Source organism: Tachysurus fulvidraco, chromosome 11 (assembly GCF_022655615.1).
Source record: "Tachysurus fulvidraco isolate hzauxx_2018 chromosome 11, HZAU_PFXX_2.0, whole genome shotgun sequence".
Classification (NCBI taxonomy): domain Eukaryota; kingdom Metazoa; phylum Chordata; class Actinopteri; order Siluriformes; family Bagridae; genus Tachysurus; species Tachysurus fulvidraco.
The window spans coordinates 20680498-20699955 of record NC_062528.1 but is presented as its reverse complement, the minus strand read 5'-3'; the positions used below and the strand labels follow the sequence as shown (position 1 = coordinate 20699955).

At 44.1% G+C, this 19458-nt stretch overlaps 2 protein-coding genes across 2 annotated transcripts in view; one reads left to right on the top strand and one right to left on the bottom strand.

Annotated features, from left to right (window-relative positions):
* Positions 1–17519, bottom strand: part of nlk2 (nemo-like kinase, type 2) — an 85092-nt gene extending 67573 nt beyond the window's left edge. Inside the window, exon 1 of the mRNA XM_047820434.1 lies at positions 15662–17519. Coding sequence (XP_047676390.1) covers positions 15662–16134 — 473 coding nt within the window. The 5' untranslated portion in view covers positions 16135–17519. The remainder of the gene's footprint in view (positions 1–15661) is intronic.
* Positions 5575–6305, top strand: LOC125145870 (keratin-associated protein 4-5-like). Its single transcript, XM_047820433.1, has one exon. It carries the CDS (start codon positions 5809–5811, stop codon positions 6295–6297), a length of 489 nt encoding a protein of 162 aa, XP_047676389.1. The 5' UTR covers positions 5575–5808; the 3' UTR covers positions 6298–6305.
* Positions 17520–19458: the final 1939 nt, after the last annotated feature.

Below are 19458 nucleotides of genomic sequence, written 5' to 3'. Positions count from 1 at the left end.
TCCATCTTGGAAATTTGAAAATTGTCAGTGTTTCCCAAAATCTACATTTTATTGCTCTCATTCGGTTTGTCACTTCGCCGTGAGCGGATATGAAAATTCGCGCCTTTAGTAAAAATGCCTTCGAAAATTTTTCAAGCAAAAGGATAAACAGGAGGACATGTAAGAGTCAGTGCGAAATCAGAACAGTTAGATTTCTACAACGTGCTAAAATCCAGAGTCGTACACGACGTCAACGAGTTCGATTCCGAAGTATTATGGCTATGAAGACGACGACTCGGCTACAAAAAGACAGCAGCAGTCATATTTCTATCTGTGCTGAAGAACTTTAACTCCTAATCTAGATGTTCTGCCCAAACCAAATCTATCAAAACGTTCCTTATTTTATCATTTCTCGATTAGCCCTCAAGTCTCCCAACCAACGCAAGGAAAACTAAAAGTAGGCAAAACTATACACTGTTACTATAGTAACGTATAAAGTATAAGCTTTATCATCGTCATCCCTGGAGACTTCAATGCATCATTTTGAGCATTAGAGTTTACGAGTTGCCTTTATTTTATTTTGAAGGAGAATTTTTTTGTAATGTTCGGTAAACAAAAAGAATGCCAATGCTTTCGCAAGCGAGCTTTCACAAGTCGTCATTGCCTTGACTGCGTTCGTACAAAACTTTTTTTTGGAAGAAAAAAAAATGTAAAAAAAAAAAAAAAAAAAAGGTCAAACCATATTGAATATTTATTTATTTATTTATTTATTTATTTAAACTAAAAACCTACGAACTTTGAGAATTCGAGACATTTCAGGCTCCAAGAGGAAGAAACCGTCCTACTGCTTACTGGCGATGGAGAGGGACAAAAGGAACGCTTTAGTCGCTTGACAGATCGCTCAGAGCGTCTAGGGAGCACTCTGGCATGGAGACGCTTGCACTAAAGACAGCCAGTCGCTTCCCTTCTTTCTCTAGTTCCAGCTTCGGCGCTAATACAATATGGCTCTTGGTGCCGAGGGACCAATCGCCCACCGTCCTTAAATACATCCCTTTACACACTCGCGCCGTGTCAGCAGAAGAACTAGCGGCTGAACGTTTAGTGGGGTTGTTCTGGTTCCACATGGCGTCGTTGTTCGGGTTCCAAACACGGTTAAAGGTCACAGCAAGGTTAAATGTCTCCAGCTACCTTCTTCATCTTGTTCAAATGTTTTAGCGACTAATTAGTAACCAGAAGCACAAGACCGATAGGTGGTCACGCCCTGGACGTGCCTTCAGCGTCAGGTTCTACTTGTTCTGCTTCCTCGTGCTGTTTTTATTCCTCTGGAGCCAGACGCTGACGTTGCCAGGTAGTCTGTCGGTCACAGGTCGTCGTCTTCTTCTTAAGCACGAGTGAACGAACGTGTGTAATTAAGCCAAACGGGTTCAAGATGAAAGCAAGGTCAAATGTCGTGGACATGTAGAAAACAGTAAATAAAGACGAATCAAATCTTTACATCCCTTTAACATTATTTTCTATGAAAATAACACGTCTAGTATTGTAGAGGAAATGATGAAACTCTACGAATGCTTAAAGTCCTGAGTGTCTGCTTTCATACGAGCTTCATATTAACACCACTGTGGAGTGAGACATCAGGAAGAAGATCGTCAGCATGGACACAAAAACAGGCCTCTGCGTTTTAAACAATGTGTTTATTTTAAAAAATAACTCAAAAAAAAAATAATAATAATAAAAAAAATAACGCTGTCCCCTGCGACATGTCTTGGTTTGTTGAAACAAGTAAGTTTGTCATTTATTTCTGATGAATTTGAAATTACGCTGCTTCTGAAGAATTAGTGAAAATGTTCAAATGGTGATTTTGCAGTAGTATTAAAACATCTGGCGTGTAAGGGGTTAAAAAATGGGGGAGAAAGAAAAGAAAACTAAAGAAGAGACAGTAACGAGGTTTTCTCAACATCTACTCATGTGGTAGCTCAGTGATTAAGGTGTTGGGCTACTGAACGGAAGGTCATGGGTTCGAACCCCAGGTCCACCAAGCTGCCACTGCTGGGCCCCAGAGAAAGGCCCTTAACCCTCAGTTGCAAGTCACTCTGGATAAGAGTGTCTGCTAAATGCCATAAAAGTAAATGTACTCATCATAGACATGGTTAAGTTTCCGGGAGGATTTATGGAGTGTCCGAGAGGAATAAGATGAGTTCTCAGGACAGAGAAGTGTCCAGGCAGGACATGTACATGACAAGCTGCGTCTTTGTTTCTCTCATTTTCTGTTGTTTAACTGTTTATAGCTGCAATAGCGCGAGTGCGAATGAGAAGTAAACTTCTCCACGACATGGAAAGTAGCTCTAAATGGATGAAATGATTTGATGTGACTTTATTTATTAAATAAAATCTTGTCATTTTTCCTCAACCTGCTGTGCTGTAAGGGGAATAAAACACACGTCGTTCCTTTGGTGTGGTTGATTACACAACCTGCTAGTTGATGTGTGTTACGGCGGCGTGTTGATGCGGGGAAGCTGTAACGCATGCTCGCAACACGCCCACCGCTAAGCCTCCACAGAGACTCCTGCTGATCCGTGTGTGATGTGGGAGCAGATGAACACGAGCACCACACTGGTGAGTGTGTGAAGCAAACACTGACTCAGACCTATCGCTGAGTGAGATCTCACAGCTGAGAGCAAACATGCGAGTGGAAAAGTGAAGTCTTTCGCACTCGAGCACTGAGAGCTGGAAACGAGGTACAAGGCATTGTGGGAGTCGCCGCAGACGCGCTACGGCTTGTGTGATGGAGACATTTTAATCTCCACGCTGCAGTTACACTTCCATAAGCAGCGTTTATCTACTCACTAGCACAAGATGTTGTTTTAATTTCCTACAAGCTCCGCCCCTTCCCCGTTCCCCCTCCCCCGACTTCGCGGCCTCCCGCCTTTTGTAGTGAGCTCTCAAGGCAGAGGAAAGAGACAGCTCAAAGAGAGACAGGGCAGAGGAGAGAGACAGCGCAAAGAGAGACAGGGCAGAGGAGAGAGACAGCGCAAAGACAGACAGGGCAGAGGAGAGAGACAGCGCAAAGACAGACAGGGCAGAGGAGAGAGACAGCGCAAAGACAGACAGGGCAGAGGAGAGAGACAGCGCAAAGACAGACAGGGCAGAGGAGAGAGACAGCGCAAAGAGAGACAGGGCAGAGGAGAGAGACAGCTCAAAGAGAGACAGGGCAGAGGAGAGAGACAGCTCAAAGAGAGACAGGGCAGAGGAGAGAGACAGCTCAAAGAGAGACAGGGCAGAGGAGAGAGACAGTGCAAAGAGAGACAGGGCAGAGGAGAGAAACAGCTCAAAGAAGAGATACAGGACAGAGACAGCTTAAAAGAGAGATAGGACAGGTCAAAGAGAGACAGGGCAGAGGAGAGAGACAGCTCAAAGAGAGACAAGCCAGATGAGAGAGACAGCTCAGAGAAAGACAGGCCAGAGGGAGACAGACAGCTAGGAGGTGTTTTGTGAGGTCACTACAGTAGAAAAAACTAAATCCGGGTCATTAAAATATATTTCACGCAGATGACCAAAAAACTAAATGTACTGATGCACTGTGTGTGTGTGTGTGTGTGTGTGTGTGTGTGTGTGTGTGTGTGTGTGTGAGATATTCAGACCTTAATACTTAATTACAAAATGGTTTCAAAAATAGAACGAATATTTTTTTAATCATTTTTGCATGTATACTAATTATATAGATATTTACTGTATATGTACAATGTGGAACAAAATAAAAGTGATAAATAATTAGTCATGTTGGTGAGCGTGGCCGAGGCACAAAGGCAGCGATCTGAAGCTCAGAAGGACGTTAAACGTGTGTAACCCCGGTGTGGGTCGAGGGAGCGGCCGCAGCTGGCATCGCTGAAAGGAACACACACAGGACTGGCTTGGCTTATGGTGAACTCTTCATTTCTACTTTGAATGGGTGGCAAACAAACCAGATATAGAGCCAGACATATTCAAATTCTATTGTTAAAATAAGCAGCATGGTTACTACATCCAAATCCGCCGCCATTCGCCTCAGAGCTGAACTACGGCTCCGTGTGAAGACGTTAGACGCCTTACAGCTTCAAAGCGGCAGCCGCAAATCAGGACACGCTTCCCTTCCTGATGCACTGCAACCTGCAGCCTGCTGACGTGCTGGAGCTCACAGTCAAAAAGAAAACGGAGAGTGTGCAAATGACAGAAAGAGGGAAAAGAAATGAAATTATAAAAACTAAAACAACAAAATCAATAAGGTGAAAGTGAGAAAATGGGATTGATTGAAAAGAGAGAGAGAGAAAGCTCAGACAAAACAGAGAAGAGAGACAGCTCAGTGTAGAGAGAGACAGCTCAGTGTAGAGAGAGACAGCTCAGTGTAGAGAGACAGCTCAGGAGAAAGGCACCATAGACAAAGAAAGCACAGAGGAGAGAGACAGGGCAGAGAGAGACAGACAGGTCAGATAGTGACAGACAGGTCAAAAGAGAGAGACAGGTCAGAGAGTGACAGACAGGTCAAAAGAGAGAGACAGGGCAGAGAGAGACAGACAGGTCAAAAGAGAGAGACAGGGCAGAGAGAGACAGACAGGTCAGATAGTGACAGACAGGTCAAAAGAGAGAGACAGACAGGTCAGATAGTGACAGACAGGTCAAAAGAAACAGAAAAGTCAGGAGAGACAGGTCTAAAGAGAGAGAGAGAAACAGACAGGTTAGGAGAGACAGACAGGTTAGTCAGGAGAGACAGACAGACAGGTCAGGAGAGACAGGTCAAAAGAGAGAGACAGACAGGTCAGGAGAGACAAACAGGTCAGGAGAGAGAGGTCAAAAGAGAGACAGACAGGTCAGGAGAGACAGACAGGTTAGGAGAGAGAGGTCAAAAGAGAGAGAGGTCGGTCAGGGGATACAGACAGGTTAGGAGAGAGAGGTCAAAAGAGAGAGAGGTCGGGCAAAAGAGAGAGAGGTCAATCAGGAGAGACAGACAGACAGACAGGTCAGGACAGACAGACAGACGGGTCAGGAGAGACAGACAGACGGGTCAGGAGAGACAGACAGGTCAGTCAGGAGAGACAGACAGACGGGTCAGGAGAGACAGACGGGTCAGTCAGGAGAGACAGACAGACGGGTCAGTCAGGAGAGACAGACAGACGGGTCAGTCAGGAGAGACAGACGGGTCAGGAGAGACAGACAGACGGGTCAGGAGAGACAGACAGGTCGGCACTCAGAGGAGAGAAAAGCGAGGAAGTTGCTCTGATTTGCCTCAGTGAGCACGCAGAACTAATCACAGCACACATTCAGAGGGACGGAGCGGAGTTCAGCTTCCACACGGCTGCAAATAAATAAATAAAATCACGCTGCTTGTCTGAAACAGCGGCATGGAAACACTTTAACTGGAGCTACACTTCAGCCTGATTATACGGAGCTGATTAATCACGTTACTCCAGTCCCACACCGAGCAGCTACAGCAGCTGCAAAGCACCATGGGAGCTGACGGAGCCGACACACCTGCCTCTGTACACCTTAAACGTCTCGTTATGGCCGAGGCAGGAGAAGGCGAGGAAACTACTAACTGATGAGCGAAACATTCCTTCAGCTCCATTTCTGTTTAAATTAGCAAACACACCGAGATGATCAGAAGCTTTCATGCTTTATTTATTATTTATTTTAGCACTCACACATTTATAGCTTTAGCGTTTTTTTCTACAACTTTTCTGAACGTTTTGGGTAAAAACCTGTTTTTCTGTGTTAAAGAGCCACAAATGTGACCATAAATAAATAAATTAATAAATTTACATGTAAACGTATTTGCGTGTGTTCCGAACATCCGTATAAATGCATGTGCACGCTGTTATACACTCACACCACCACACCCACTGCCGAACACCGAGCTGGTGCTGCCGAACACCGAGCTGGTGCTGCCGAACACCGAGCTGGTGCTGCCGAACACCGAGCTGGTGCTGCCGAACACCGAGCTGCCGAACACCGAGCTGCCGAACACCGACGTGCCGAACACCGCGCTGGTGCTGCCGAACACCGAGCTGCCGAACACCGAGCTGCCGAACACCGCGCTGGTGCTGCCGAACACCGAGCTGCCGAACACCGAGCTGCCGAACACCGCGCTGCCGAACACCGCGCTGCCGAACACCGCGCTGCCGAACACCGCGCTGCCGAACACCGCGCTGCCGAACACCGAGCTGCCGAACACCGAGCTGCCGAACACCGAGCTGCCGAACACCGAGCTGCCGAACACCGAGCTGCCGAACACCGAGCTGCCGAACACCGAGCTGCCGAACACCGAGCTGCCGAACACTGAGCTGCTAAATGACACTCTGTATGAAGAATGACGTTTAATGAGACAGTTACAATAAACATGAGGAATGTTGCAAGTGTCAGGCATCTAAAGTTCCCCCGCTAGCACAAGGCTTTTTAATTAACACAGAGAGAGACAGACAGAGAGAGACAGAGAGAGACAGAGAGAGAGAGAGAGAGACAGAGAGAGAGAGAGAAAGAAAAAATGGAAAAAAATGTAAATATGAGAAGACAGTAATTAATAGAGGGTTTCAGAAAAACAATCTGGGAGGGAAAGAAAGCAAGAAGGAAAGAAGGACAGAAAGAAGGAAAGAAAAGGAAAGAAAAAGAGAGTAAGTGCACACACACACACACGCCTGTACACACACACGCGCCTGTACACACACACGCGCCTGTACACACACACGCGCCTGTACACACACACGCGCATGTACACACACACGCGCATGTACACACACACACACACGCGCGCATGTACACACACACACACACACACACACGCGCATGTACACACGCGCATGTACACACACACACACACGCGCATGTACACACACACACACACACGCGCATGTACACACACACACACACACACACACACACACGCGCATGTACACACACACACACACACACACACGCGCATGTACACACACACACACACACACACACACACACACACACACACACACACACACACACACACACACGTTGTCTAAACAGTTCCACACCATTACAGGTTCTCAAATGTGATTAAATCTGAAAGAAAGATGAGACGAAGCTGAAAGCAACTCGAAGCCTTTATGAGCTCAGAGAGCTGAAGCCAAATAATATAAAAGAGCGACGCTGAACAGGAGGAAAACTGAGAAAAGGAGAGGGGAAAAAAAAAAAGAGAGAACAGGGAGTGGAAGCTAGAGCAAATAGAAATGATGGAGCGCTTCTAGAGTCGACGCAGCCGAGATCGGGGAGGAAAAGAGGAGTGGGGGGGGGGGTTGAATAAAGCAAAAGGTAAAAAAGAAACTAATAAACTAAAAAAGTGAAGATAAAACAAAAAGTAAGAACAAAAATAATCAAACATATATATATGCACAGTGTGTGTATATATATATATATATATTTTTTTTTTATTTCATTTAAAAGTAACTTTAATCTGAGAAAATAAAACCAACGAAAGCAAAAGATATTAAAAAAAAAACAGAAAGAAAAAAACATTCAATGGGAAAAGTAAAAAAAAAAAAAAAGTTTAAAAAAAAAAGGAAAGCAGAAAAATAATCAACAACCAGAACAAAAGCAAGAAAGAGTAAACGATGAGGAGGTGGAGAGGAACCTGAGGGGGACAGAGACAATTAGGTCCCCCCCTCCCTACCTCCCTCCCTCCCACCCTCCAACCCGCCAAGGTTTTTTTTGCGGTTACCGCTTTAAAGGAAAAGAAAAAATAACAGCACTCAACAGAGACAAAACACAACATAACCTCTTTCTCCTTGTGTAAGTGTGTGTGTGTGTGCGCGCACGTGTGTGTGTGTGTGTGCGGCTTTCACCAGCTCACGAGCTTCAGAACTCCGAGAAGTGCAACGAGACGCTATGGTGCAGATTTACATCCTGTCTCTGTACATCATGTGAAGAAGAGTTAAATGTCACACACACACACACACACACACACACACACACACACACACACACACACACACAGGGTAGAGGAGTAAATGACAAACTAAATAACCAAAAAGAAAGAAAGAAAAAAGATACCACTATGAAAATGTAAAAGACAAACAAAAAAAAAAAAAAAAAAAAGACGACAAGAAAATGACAATAAACAGGAAGGGTTTTTTTCTGTGGTCTGTGAAACCTTCTAAAGAGAATATAATAAATATTAAGATCTGAAACAAACCAAACCATTCACTTCTCTTCATGTAGCTGCTACACTATTAGCTGTTAGCGAATCAGCTACTTGTATAAAATTTAAAAAAAAAACGGTTAAACAAAAACGAGTGCACTTTATTACGCAAATCCGCTTTAAGAGCAGAAAAACTTGAACTTCTTTAGTTTAGTGAAACTTCACTGACATTATGAATTATATTAGAATGCTGTCATTGTTCTGCCCCTCCTTGTTCTGCCCCTCTAACCAGCATAAATTCACCCCGCTAGCTAAATTAAAGTAAACGGCCCGTAAGCGTAAACACACACGGTTTAGCATGATGCTAGCTAATGGTTTCCCGTCAATATTTAACTGAACGGTTTAACAGGAAAGACACAATTTCACAGCTAGCGTGTTTCTCTAACGAGAAGCTTGCGATTCATCATAAAGAGGTGTTTTTTGTTTTTTTTTCCCCCAGAAGACAAACCGGAAAATCCACAGCAAACTATTTTAAGCGCTGGATGATTCTGAATTCAAACACTTCCTTGAGCAAAGTCTATAAATGGCAAACGCGTATTTATAGAAGAAGTGCAAATGAAACACTCGCTAGAACAGTCGCCACGTGGAAAAAAGACAAAAAGTTCCTCCTCCTTCTGTTGATCTAATAGGAGTCAAAATCTCACTCAGAAACCCGATCCCGGCTCGCGGACGATTCGGGATTCCCAGAAAACGCAGACTCACATCCACGGTGTCGGGGTTTGGGATTCCTTTGTGATATTATATGTGAAATGAGGCATTTCCTTACGCTTTGTCTAAGGAGCTGGGTGTCGCTTCATTTCCTGTCTACAACAACGCGGCACAGATGCTCGGCCGTTTCAACTCCTATCGGAGGTCGCAAACCGACGACCCGCGAAGCTACGAAGTCGGTCGTATGCAAACGACGCGTATGGACTCGACGTTAAATAAAGCTCCGGGCTCCCGCGTTGCAAACGGCTGCGTGTGGAGACGTGTATGCAAAACCTGCGGCGTTATAAACGGACATTAAATGTGCAAATCGAGTGGTTTACAGCAGGGAATTCAATTTTAATTTGGAAAGCCCTGTTCCATCTGGACCAAACACGCAAAGCCAACACACGACACACGTGCTCTCGAGCGGCGGGGCCGAAGCCAATTTACTCAACCTTTCGCAGCTGCACGCATCAGAGAGCACTCTCTACACTTTTATTGGCGCTCTCTAAAACCCACGCTCAGCAAATTACACACAGCACAACCTCGCTTTAATTCTCCTTTTACACTCCGTTACTTTCCCTCCGTAGCTCTGCTGCAGAGACTGTTAAGTGCACTGAAGATAGATATTCAAGGACTCGTGTCAAAAAGCATCACGTATATAATGAACCAGCACAGCTAACTGTTCGAGACTGCAACCGGAAATCCCCGACCTCCTCGTACTTTCAGTGAAAGGCTAAATATAATTCCAGTTCATACAGACGGCGCTTAGACCAACCGAAAGGGACTCTGGTGTAGAGCTGAGCGAGGTGACGGAGAAATAACGACGTAGTTATAGAAAAGCGTGGTGCGAGAGGTCACTTAAGATCAGGGCTGGGCGATACGGCTGAAAACTGCATCACGATATCGGTGTTTCGTATCGGTCGATATCGATAATTATTGATATTTTTTATGAGCCGTTTAAAATAAGGACCAGGAGAAAAATATATTACATTTAAACATTTTTATTTTAAACTTAATCTTCCTCTGATCAGAATCCCCTCCGTTATTAAGACAAATGTCGACAACCAGGAAACCTCAAATAATTACAATGTAAACATAAGTCTAAAGTCACAATGAACACTTAACTATTATCTCTTAACATTTAAGGTGCAAAATGAAAGAAAAATGTAAGAAATGCTTAATAAAGTGTAATAAAATAGTGCAAATTGTTAAATATAAACATAGAGAAACGGTCTTGCATAATTTGCAGACGACGTTGGTGTGACTACGGTCAGACGTATAATATCCAAAAAACTGCCACACTGAGCTGACTTTTCCTCTTATTTACAATTTCCTCGCTCGCTGCGGCTCATTTTCTGCTCATCAGTTGCCGGTTACTGAAGACAACAACATGGCGCAACCAAACACGATACTGTTACATGATTGGCTGTTACCATGTCACTCGCTACGTTGCTAGGTTACCAGAGAGTGATTGCCTTTGTTAATGCAACCAAACTGGCTTCACGACCTCTGTTTTCTTCCGACGAAGGATAACGTTTTATCGAGCACATTTTTATTGATATCGATCACGTGTCTATCGCGATACATATCGTTATCGTTTTATCGCCCAGCCCTATTTAAGATCCAAGCACAGGTATCAGGGAATGTGTGTCAAAATTAGAGTCTAAATGAAATGTTTTATTAAACCTTTTATTTAAAAAAAAAAAAAAACTAATTCTAATTTAGAATTTTATATAAATCATACACACATTTTAGAAGAAATTCTAAATTTGAGAATTTATTCTAAACAATAATAATAAAAAAAATCATTTAGTAGACATCAATTTGAATACAATTATAAAAACCCATTTACAATGAAATATATAATTGCTTCCATTGTAACCAAATTTATAATTGTAATAATAATATATATAATTATAATTATAATTATAATAATAATAATATAATATATAATTATAATTCGTATCCAAACATGGTAATATGCCATTTTTTTTTTTTTTTCGTTTAAATCTATGGGCCTTTTTACACCTGGTCACTTCATGTGTTGTCTCTGATCCGATAGCTATCTGATTTGTTAAAACTGTAGCATTTACATCAGGCCACATAAACGCGTCTCGGCGAATCAGATATCGATCCCATCTTTCTACTCCCGCCCAAAATGCTAATATATTTGACCTCATTTCCAGGGTAACTGAAACAGAACACACTTTGGTGTATGTGGTTTTCTGAACACGATCAAAAAGAAGACGAAAAAACTGGTTATGACGTTTATGCTACAAAAAACAGCGTTTACTGTTTGCTGCAATTTCGCTGGCAGCAGCAGCGTGTTTTAAGACCCGACGAGACGCCCGGGTGAAAGATCACCTGCGAGTGACGTACTTCCGTTTGGGAGGAGTATAGCGCTGACATATGTAGCTTGAACAACCACATTCATTTACACCTGTCCAGTTTCATCTGAAACGCATCCCAGACCACCTCCTGAAGGGGTTTGTACCATCGGATTTATATCCGTCTCGAAACCGTTTCGGAGGGCATTTAGACCTGGTCTTTTTACCATCGGGTAGCTATCTGATCACAGAAAACAGATGAAGTGTCCAGGTGTAAAAAGCCCCTATGAGTTTTGCCATGACATCAAGCGCTACAGATTATGCAGGTGAACAACAGATTTGAATTAAACACGATCGCAGCAAGAAACCAATTCGACTCCAAATCGAATAAGAAGCGACTCCTAAACTGAGCCAAAGGGTAGAGCTGTAGAAATGTAGACGTATCCTGGATATTTCGACAAATCAACATAAGGACAAATAAACCCTGGATGTGATTTAAAAAAACAAAAACAAAAAACAAAATGTAAACTATTGAGTAGAATTATTTTGTCTGAAGAAGGAAAGAAGAGTTTTCCAGTCCTACATTCTCCTCAGCCGACAAGCTTTTGGGCTCATGAGTGTACTTCGAAAGCGCTTCATTAAACGAATCGATTTTTGCTGTGACTCAGACACACTGGTGTGAAAGCACCGTCAGTGAAACCCCCATGTTGCACTTTTATAGACTACTAAACACCACAGAAATTAAAAACAGTATTATTATTGTTCTTACTCGCTCTGATTGATTCTTACATTTTCCTTAAAAGCCAAAACATACTGTATAATAACCAACACAGCTTTCCTTGGTCTCTGTAGCGGCTCGCAGGCTGAACGAAGACGTTCCTAAAACCTGTGGAGGAAGCCCTGAATGAATCCAGCTCTTCCGAGCGGATCTCTGGAGGATAGCTAAAAATACCCCCGCAGAGAACAGGGGCGATAAAAGGCGGACAATGAGCAGCAGGAAGCAATTCTGAGGAAAGGTCAGGGGAAGATTCCAGTGGCAAAGGCAAGCAGGGTGACAGAAAAAGAAACAGAAGATCGCTGCGTTCCTCGCTACATGCCTTCCCTTACGGATGAGTCTAAAAGACCCGGGTTTTATTTTCAGATTGATGGCACTCTGGATTTGTGATAACACTGTTCACACAGGCGCTGGCTTTTTGGGCCTCGCTGACTCATGGGAGCTGAGTCAGAGCCGGAGGTACCGTGGCTTCATTTTTATAGCGTACGTCGATTGGGCTATTTTTAACCAAGTGCGTGCCATTTAAAAGGTTCTGAGCCGAGAGCATGCGAGATGGCGGGGGATGAAGAACAGCAAGGGGTGTGGCATCTACTGTAGGTGGCATTATTCCTTGTTCATTATTAATGTAAGCGACGTGAATAAACTGAGAAAATTGTTGTACAATTCAACCACCTGAAAAACAGCCTTGCATCATCATGCCTTCTAAGCAATTAAGACTCCTCGCTAGTGCCGGAGAGCCGTTTCTCCGGGTGCCGCGTCGTCGCACGCCGTTTTCCCCATGGTAGCACACCTGGCTAACTTGCTAATTAACAGCTGAGCTGAAGCATGCATGTAGAAATCGGCAAGAAGGGGAAAAAAAAATAAATCAAAAACGACCACCGCAACGTTACTACAGTCCAACATTACTCTCTGAAAGTGCTGCTGTTTTCTGAAATGCTCCATCAGTTGTCTCCACACGTCTCGAAAAAGTTTCATAATCCTGCGAGAGGATGTTGATTCTAAAGGATATTTCATCAAACCTCACCACCCCTTCCTCCTGGAAATGACATATCGACTGACTCGAGGCTAGCAAACAAGCCTTGATCTTGCAAACAAAAAAAACGCTCTCGCTGTGTCCGGTTTAGTCGAGTTTGCTGCGCGGTTCATCTGTGCGTCTGCACCTAAAGTGAAACCTGACCTCAAAGCACACGAAACAGAAAGTGGCAAGATCGTTTCTCCTAAATACGCCGTTGCTCCCTCAGAAAGGCCGATCTAGGCCAAACCGCTCTCCTCTGTTCCTGTTAGAGCAGGTACAGATACCCCCGCCTTGTCACCAACTCCCTTTCTGTGGCTTGGACGGAGACGGTCACCAGACATCATGTGATTATTCCTCATAATCACAAAGACTAAAGAAAACTAATAGAATAGAAAAGAATAGAACGGGGGGCACAGAAGCCTTTATTATCGCCACATATACATTACAGCACTGTGGAATTCTTTTCTTCGCATACCCCAACTGAGGAGGTTGGGGTCAGAGTGCAGGGGCAGCTATGATACAGCACCCCTGGAGCAGGGAGGGTTGAGGGCCTTGCACAAGGACCCTGCAATGGCAGCTTGGCTGTGCTGGGTCTTGAACCCCGATCCTCCGATCAACAACCCAGAGCCTTAACCAGTTGAGCCACCACTGCCCCCCCATAATAGATACTTTAGCCCAAAATATCCAATATCCTTCATAGTCGTGAAACAGATTTATCCTGAAGGATGAAAGGCCAAATATTCACATCGTCGAGCTTTTTTATTTCTAAACGTTCCACTCAGCCAGACGGAGACTCGAAACGCTACGTGTTATATTAAACAGGAGTCCAGTTAGCATTAATTATACTTCGTTTTTTTTAGCAGAGTTTTAGATTAACGTGAAACGGCTAGTTACTTCGGCTTTTACAATTATGATTAAAAAGTAAATAAATAAAAACGACTTCAAAACAAACCCCGTACTTGCAGATCCCACTTCGAGACTCGTGGTCATGTTTCCTCCCCCGTTCGACAACAAAAGTCTGTCACAAAGCAAATATTTTTATTAGCAAAATAAGCTACAAGCTCTCCTGTTACTCTCCTGCGATCACAAATCACCTCACAGAAAAACCTGAGAACAACAGCAGCAAAATGTTGAGAAAACTCTCTCACACACACACACACACACACTCGCATACACAATCCCCACATGAATTCTTTTGTGTGTGTGATTTAACGAAACAACACCCCGGCTCATAGTTTAACGTTGGCTGGCAACATGCTAACTTTTTGTTGAGGCCACAAAAACAACCTGCTACGTTTCCTTGAAATAACATCTTTGAAGACGAGAACGACGACGACGCCTAGTTGTTTTCAGCATTTGCGTCTTAATTAACGCACTTAACTACATTGCCGTACTACCGTTATGTTTTTTTTAGCTACAATTTTAGCCGTCGATAAGGTTCGGCTACGAGACGTTCCGGTTGAGGGGAACACGTTACGGCTTGTCCGATAGACGTGCTAAGGGTAAGTTCCAGGTTCAAACATCACTGGAATATTAAAGGCACCAATTGTTACTGCCCTTAGATAAAGGTTTATCGCTGGTGTGTATGCTTGGATTGAGTCCGATCTCCATTATAAAACCACTTTGGATAAAAGCGTCTGCCAAATGAACAGAGGCAAATGGAATGTAAATGTGCGTCGCACAAGGTCAGATGTGGCCACAAACAAGCCCTAAGTCCAGGTTCACTAATCCACCAAGCCTCATGGTCTCAAGCTCTAGACCACACCAAGTGTTTACATTTAAAGTCCCCCCCACCCCTAAAAAATGGACCTTATCCACCTGAGAAAACCCAGACTGGTTAGAGCTGATGTTGGCTGATTAAAGGGGCAGTTAGTGACCAGTACACTCTGCTGAGCTACAGTTCTCCAGAACCATGGGCTCTCTAAAGTTCATTCAGGTTACTTTACTTGGAGATCTAGCGAAATTTACACAGACAAAGCAGGTAGGTGATTGTTTTAAGTTAGATCTTAAAAACCCACACTGAGATTATTTTTTTTAATACACCCTAAACTCTAATACAGTTGCCAACTAAGCCCTGATAGAACTTATGTTCTGTTGGTACACTTGGCTGCTGGAGTTCACCAACTTCAATTGGTCACCAACTTCATTTCTGGGGATCTATACAGTATTTCTGCCTAGCATAATGACCCCTCACACAGCGACAAGAACTCTGCATTTTGTCAAGTGGATAAGGTGAACTCTGCGTCTTGGCTGGTTGGAGCAGGTGTAACATTGCAGTGAAGCAAACTTGGTAAGATATAAGTGAAGCTGATGACCACTGTAAAGTCCACAACACAGTTCTTTTCAAGGTGTATTTGGTGCAGTCTGGGAGGCTCATTGTCTTGCAAATATGTTTCATAGTTTCCATACTGAATATCATTAAACATCTGATCCAGATCCAGAGGGCAGGACCTGGTGTGTCAGGCCTGAAACTCTGCAGAGCATCATGTCTCCGAGACTGTACCCAACAAACCTTGGTATAGTCTTGGTAAGAGTCCTGCTTTGCTTTGTGGATGTGACAAACAGAACTTATGTTCCAAGATCTGTTCACTTCAACCGTTAGCAATCACATAGTTCTATCTCAGAACCACAAGGCAACACCGATCCAAACAGCATTGAGATTAAAACAGCTCACGACTTACCAGACCACGCCGAATGCCCCATATCCGATAGGCCGATCGGGCTCGATGTCCAGTTGCTGCTGTAGGTGGTGTTGATGGTGGTGGTGGTGCGCCTTGATGGCCGCAGCCTGCACCTGAGCGGGTGCCGCAGCCGCAGCAGGACCAGGAGCCTGTCCGGGAGCAGGTGACGGAAAGTATGGTTGCTGCTGCTGCTGCTGACTCGGGTTGAGCATGACGGCAGCGGATGCGTGTTGCTGCTGTACGGGATGAACGGCGGCGGCCGAACCTGGAGCGGGATGCTGCTGCTGCTGTTGGAGATGGTGCTGTCCGGCATGGTGGTGGTGCTGGTGGTGGATCTGGTGAGGAGGAGGCAGATGAGCCAGCTGGTGGTGGTGGTGTGGATGGTGGGCTGCCGCCGCCACAGCCGAAGCACCTCCAGTGTACGCCGCCATCATTTTGGCCGCGTTAGCAGCTGTGGTCCCGCAAAGAGCCATACGCACTCTGGGAGAGCCTGCAAGAAAACAAGATCTTCAGGAGAAACCTCACAGGCCAAGATGATGAGAGAAGAAGCAGCCGGGGGGTCAAGCGGTCATGAATCCAGTGGACTTTAGAAAACTAAGCAAGATGTCATATCAGCATGAGTGATAGAGTCACTCCCATTTTGGCCAGCTTTCTCTTGCAAGATCTGACCTACTTCTAAGAAGATCTCTCTCTCTCTCTCTCTCTCTCTCTCTCTCTTTCTTTCTCTCTTTCTACCTTGCAAGAATCATACCAAGCATTCAAAAGGATCCCTACTAGAAATGGACAACAACAAAAAAAAAGAAGGCTAAACTAAACAAAAATTAAAAATTAAAACAAAATAATGTTTGATGCGATGGAAAAATAAAACTCCCTCTCCCCCCGTGGCGGATGATCCAGTGCGCGGCCTTAGATCTCCCGCATGGTGGAGGTGGGAAGCACCTGGCCTCGCATCTGCTCCACCCTCGGGTTTATTTCCCTCTCCTGCAGTGTGAAAGGGGGAAACCGACGGATGTGTGTCAGCGTGGGAAATGCTGCATTCATCTTTTAGATCTCACTGCATGCCATGTCGGCTGATCCATGCACCGAGGCCGCGTCCACAGCCGGGACTGCATGCGGGGTTTGCAGGAGGAAGTTATTTTACGCACGGCTGGAAAGTCGACCAAATTCCCTCCATATATGCCGAAAGAGTCACCTATGCGTGTGTGGATATGTACATACGGACATATATTTCTTTGAATAGTATTTTCTCGCGCGCAGGATAGCTGGCACTCCGAAATTGTTGCTCGCGCTCAAGAAAAGAAACAATAACAAAATATCACAAGTGCCAAAGCCACTATGTATCCAAACCCCCCATGGTGGCGAGCAGAAATGACAGCGATCCTTTTCCTAGAAGGAGGAAAAAACAACAAATTTTCCCCAAGGCAGCAGTCAACTTATTTTCCCCATCGATTCCTCTGTGTGTCTGCGTGTGCGCGCCTGCGTGTGTGTGCGTGTGCGCGCCTGTGCGTGTTTGCTTCCACGATTGTATCCAAGCGCGCAAATCATAAATCCGATTTGGAAAAATATCCAAGAAATTCTTGAGCAAAAGAGAAAAAAGCCATCCAGTGTTGCTGGCACTGACCAAACAAGCAGTCAGTGTCCTCCTCGGCTCACCCTCTCCCCGGATGGTGCTGCCAGGACCTATAGATATACACACAGACACACACTCAAACCCTGACTCCGGTCCCTTACTCCCAGCCTGTTCCCTACACTCGTGCGCTTCCTACATGTTAATCATCCTAAGCTACAGGGTCTCAGTAAGCGCACTCCGACTCAACAAATCAACCTTTTTGATATCCTGCCTCACAAGGACGTCGCAACGCCTTCCTCTCACCTGTGATTGAAGGAGCTCTGACCAATCACAGAGCGAGTTTTGCGTTCATTGGAGCACGCTGACCAATCCGATGGCAGAAAAACGCAGACGGGTTGAAGCGGTGAGCGCGAAACTGACGCCATTTTGGCTCTAATAACGGAAGCGCTTTTCTTCTAAAGCGTCACGGAAACCTTGAGCCAGAATGGCGTCGAGAGAGAGTCAGTTTCACGCGGATGAGATTAGGCGAAGCAAACCGACCAATTGGCAGCTGAAACCTGAAGCGCGTTTCTGGCCTGAAATGATTGCCACCATCCGCTGGCCAATTATTCTTCAAATCGTTGACGAGTGGAGGGTAAAAGCTAAAGGGCGGCCAAGTTTGTGTGATCATGATTCGTGTAACTTTATCGTCTTTGTCTGTGGATACAAAAAAAAAAGAAATAAATAATAATAATAAATAAAAAAGACCTGGTTGTTTTGTTCAGGCTGTAAGAATAAATTAAAACCCTGTGATGTGATTCACGAATAACCTGTAGGTGTGGATCAGGTGCTAAACTTTCTTTATTACGTCATTATTACGTCATAAATGTTCTAGAGTGAAATTATTACGCGGTTCAACTAACCATCCGTGCAGCTGGGAAACAGCTGGACTGAAACATCTGTACACATCTGATCTCATGAGATGTTATTATGAGGATGATCATCACAACATCCGATATATTCCAATTGTATTTATTTGTATGTTATTGACATTGTTAAGAGTTAAGAGACATCTCAGGTTAAGAGTCTTGGTGTCATCTTTGATGGTACACTTTCTTTTACTTCTCATGTAAAGCTCGGGCTGCATAATAATGTTACTCGGGCTTCTCGGGATGCAGCACGAGTAACATTATTTACATGAGAAGTGGTTAGAGTGGTTAGAGTCTTGGTGTCATCGTTGATAGTACCCTTTCTTTTACCTCTCATGTAAATAATGTTACTCGGGCTGCATACTTTCACCTTTGAAATATAAATAGGCTTCCTTCCTTTCTCACGACTCAATCAACCACAACTCTTGTTCACAGTGTAGTAACGTCCCGGCTTGACAATTGTAATTCTCTTCTTATTGGGCTTCCTCACAAAACCCTTCATAAGCTGCAACTCGTTCAAAATCCTTCTGCCCGCATTATCGCTCGTACTTCCTCTATCCATCATATTACACCTGTTCTGGAACAGCTACACTGGCTTCCCATTATTTTCTGTATTATGTATAAAACTCTTCTAACATTTAAAGCTATCCACAATCTTGCACCTTCATATCTTCTTGATCTTCATACTCCAACATGAACTCGCACTCTTAGATCTTCTTCTTCCACTCATTTCATTGTTCCCTCTGTCCGTCTTGGAACTATGGGGAATAGAGCTTTCAGTTACTCCGCACCTCAGCTCTGGAACTCACTTCCATCTGAACTCAATAATATTGATTCTCTTTCATTATTTAAATCTCAGCTTAAAACTCATCTGTTTAGTTTAGCTTATTCTACATCATAATTTGTACTGCTGGTCCAGTTTGTATCGGTACCAGTATGTAACTATGTGATTTTGATTGTTTTTGTTGTTTTTTTTGTACAGTGACCTTGAGAGTTCAGAAAGGTGCCTTTAAATAAATTATTATTATTATTATCATTATTATTATTAGTATTATTATCATTATTATTATTATTATTATTATTATTATTATTATTATTATTATTATTATTATTATTATTCATTCATTCATTCATTCATTCATTCACTACCGCTTATCCGAACTTCTCGGGTTATGGGGAGCCTGTGCCTCAGGCGTCATCGGGCATCGAGGCAGGATACACCCTGGACGGAGTGCCAACCCATCACAGGGCACACACACACACTCTCATTCACACACACACTCACACACTACGGACAATTTTCCAGAGATGCCAATCAA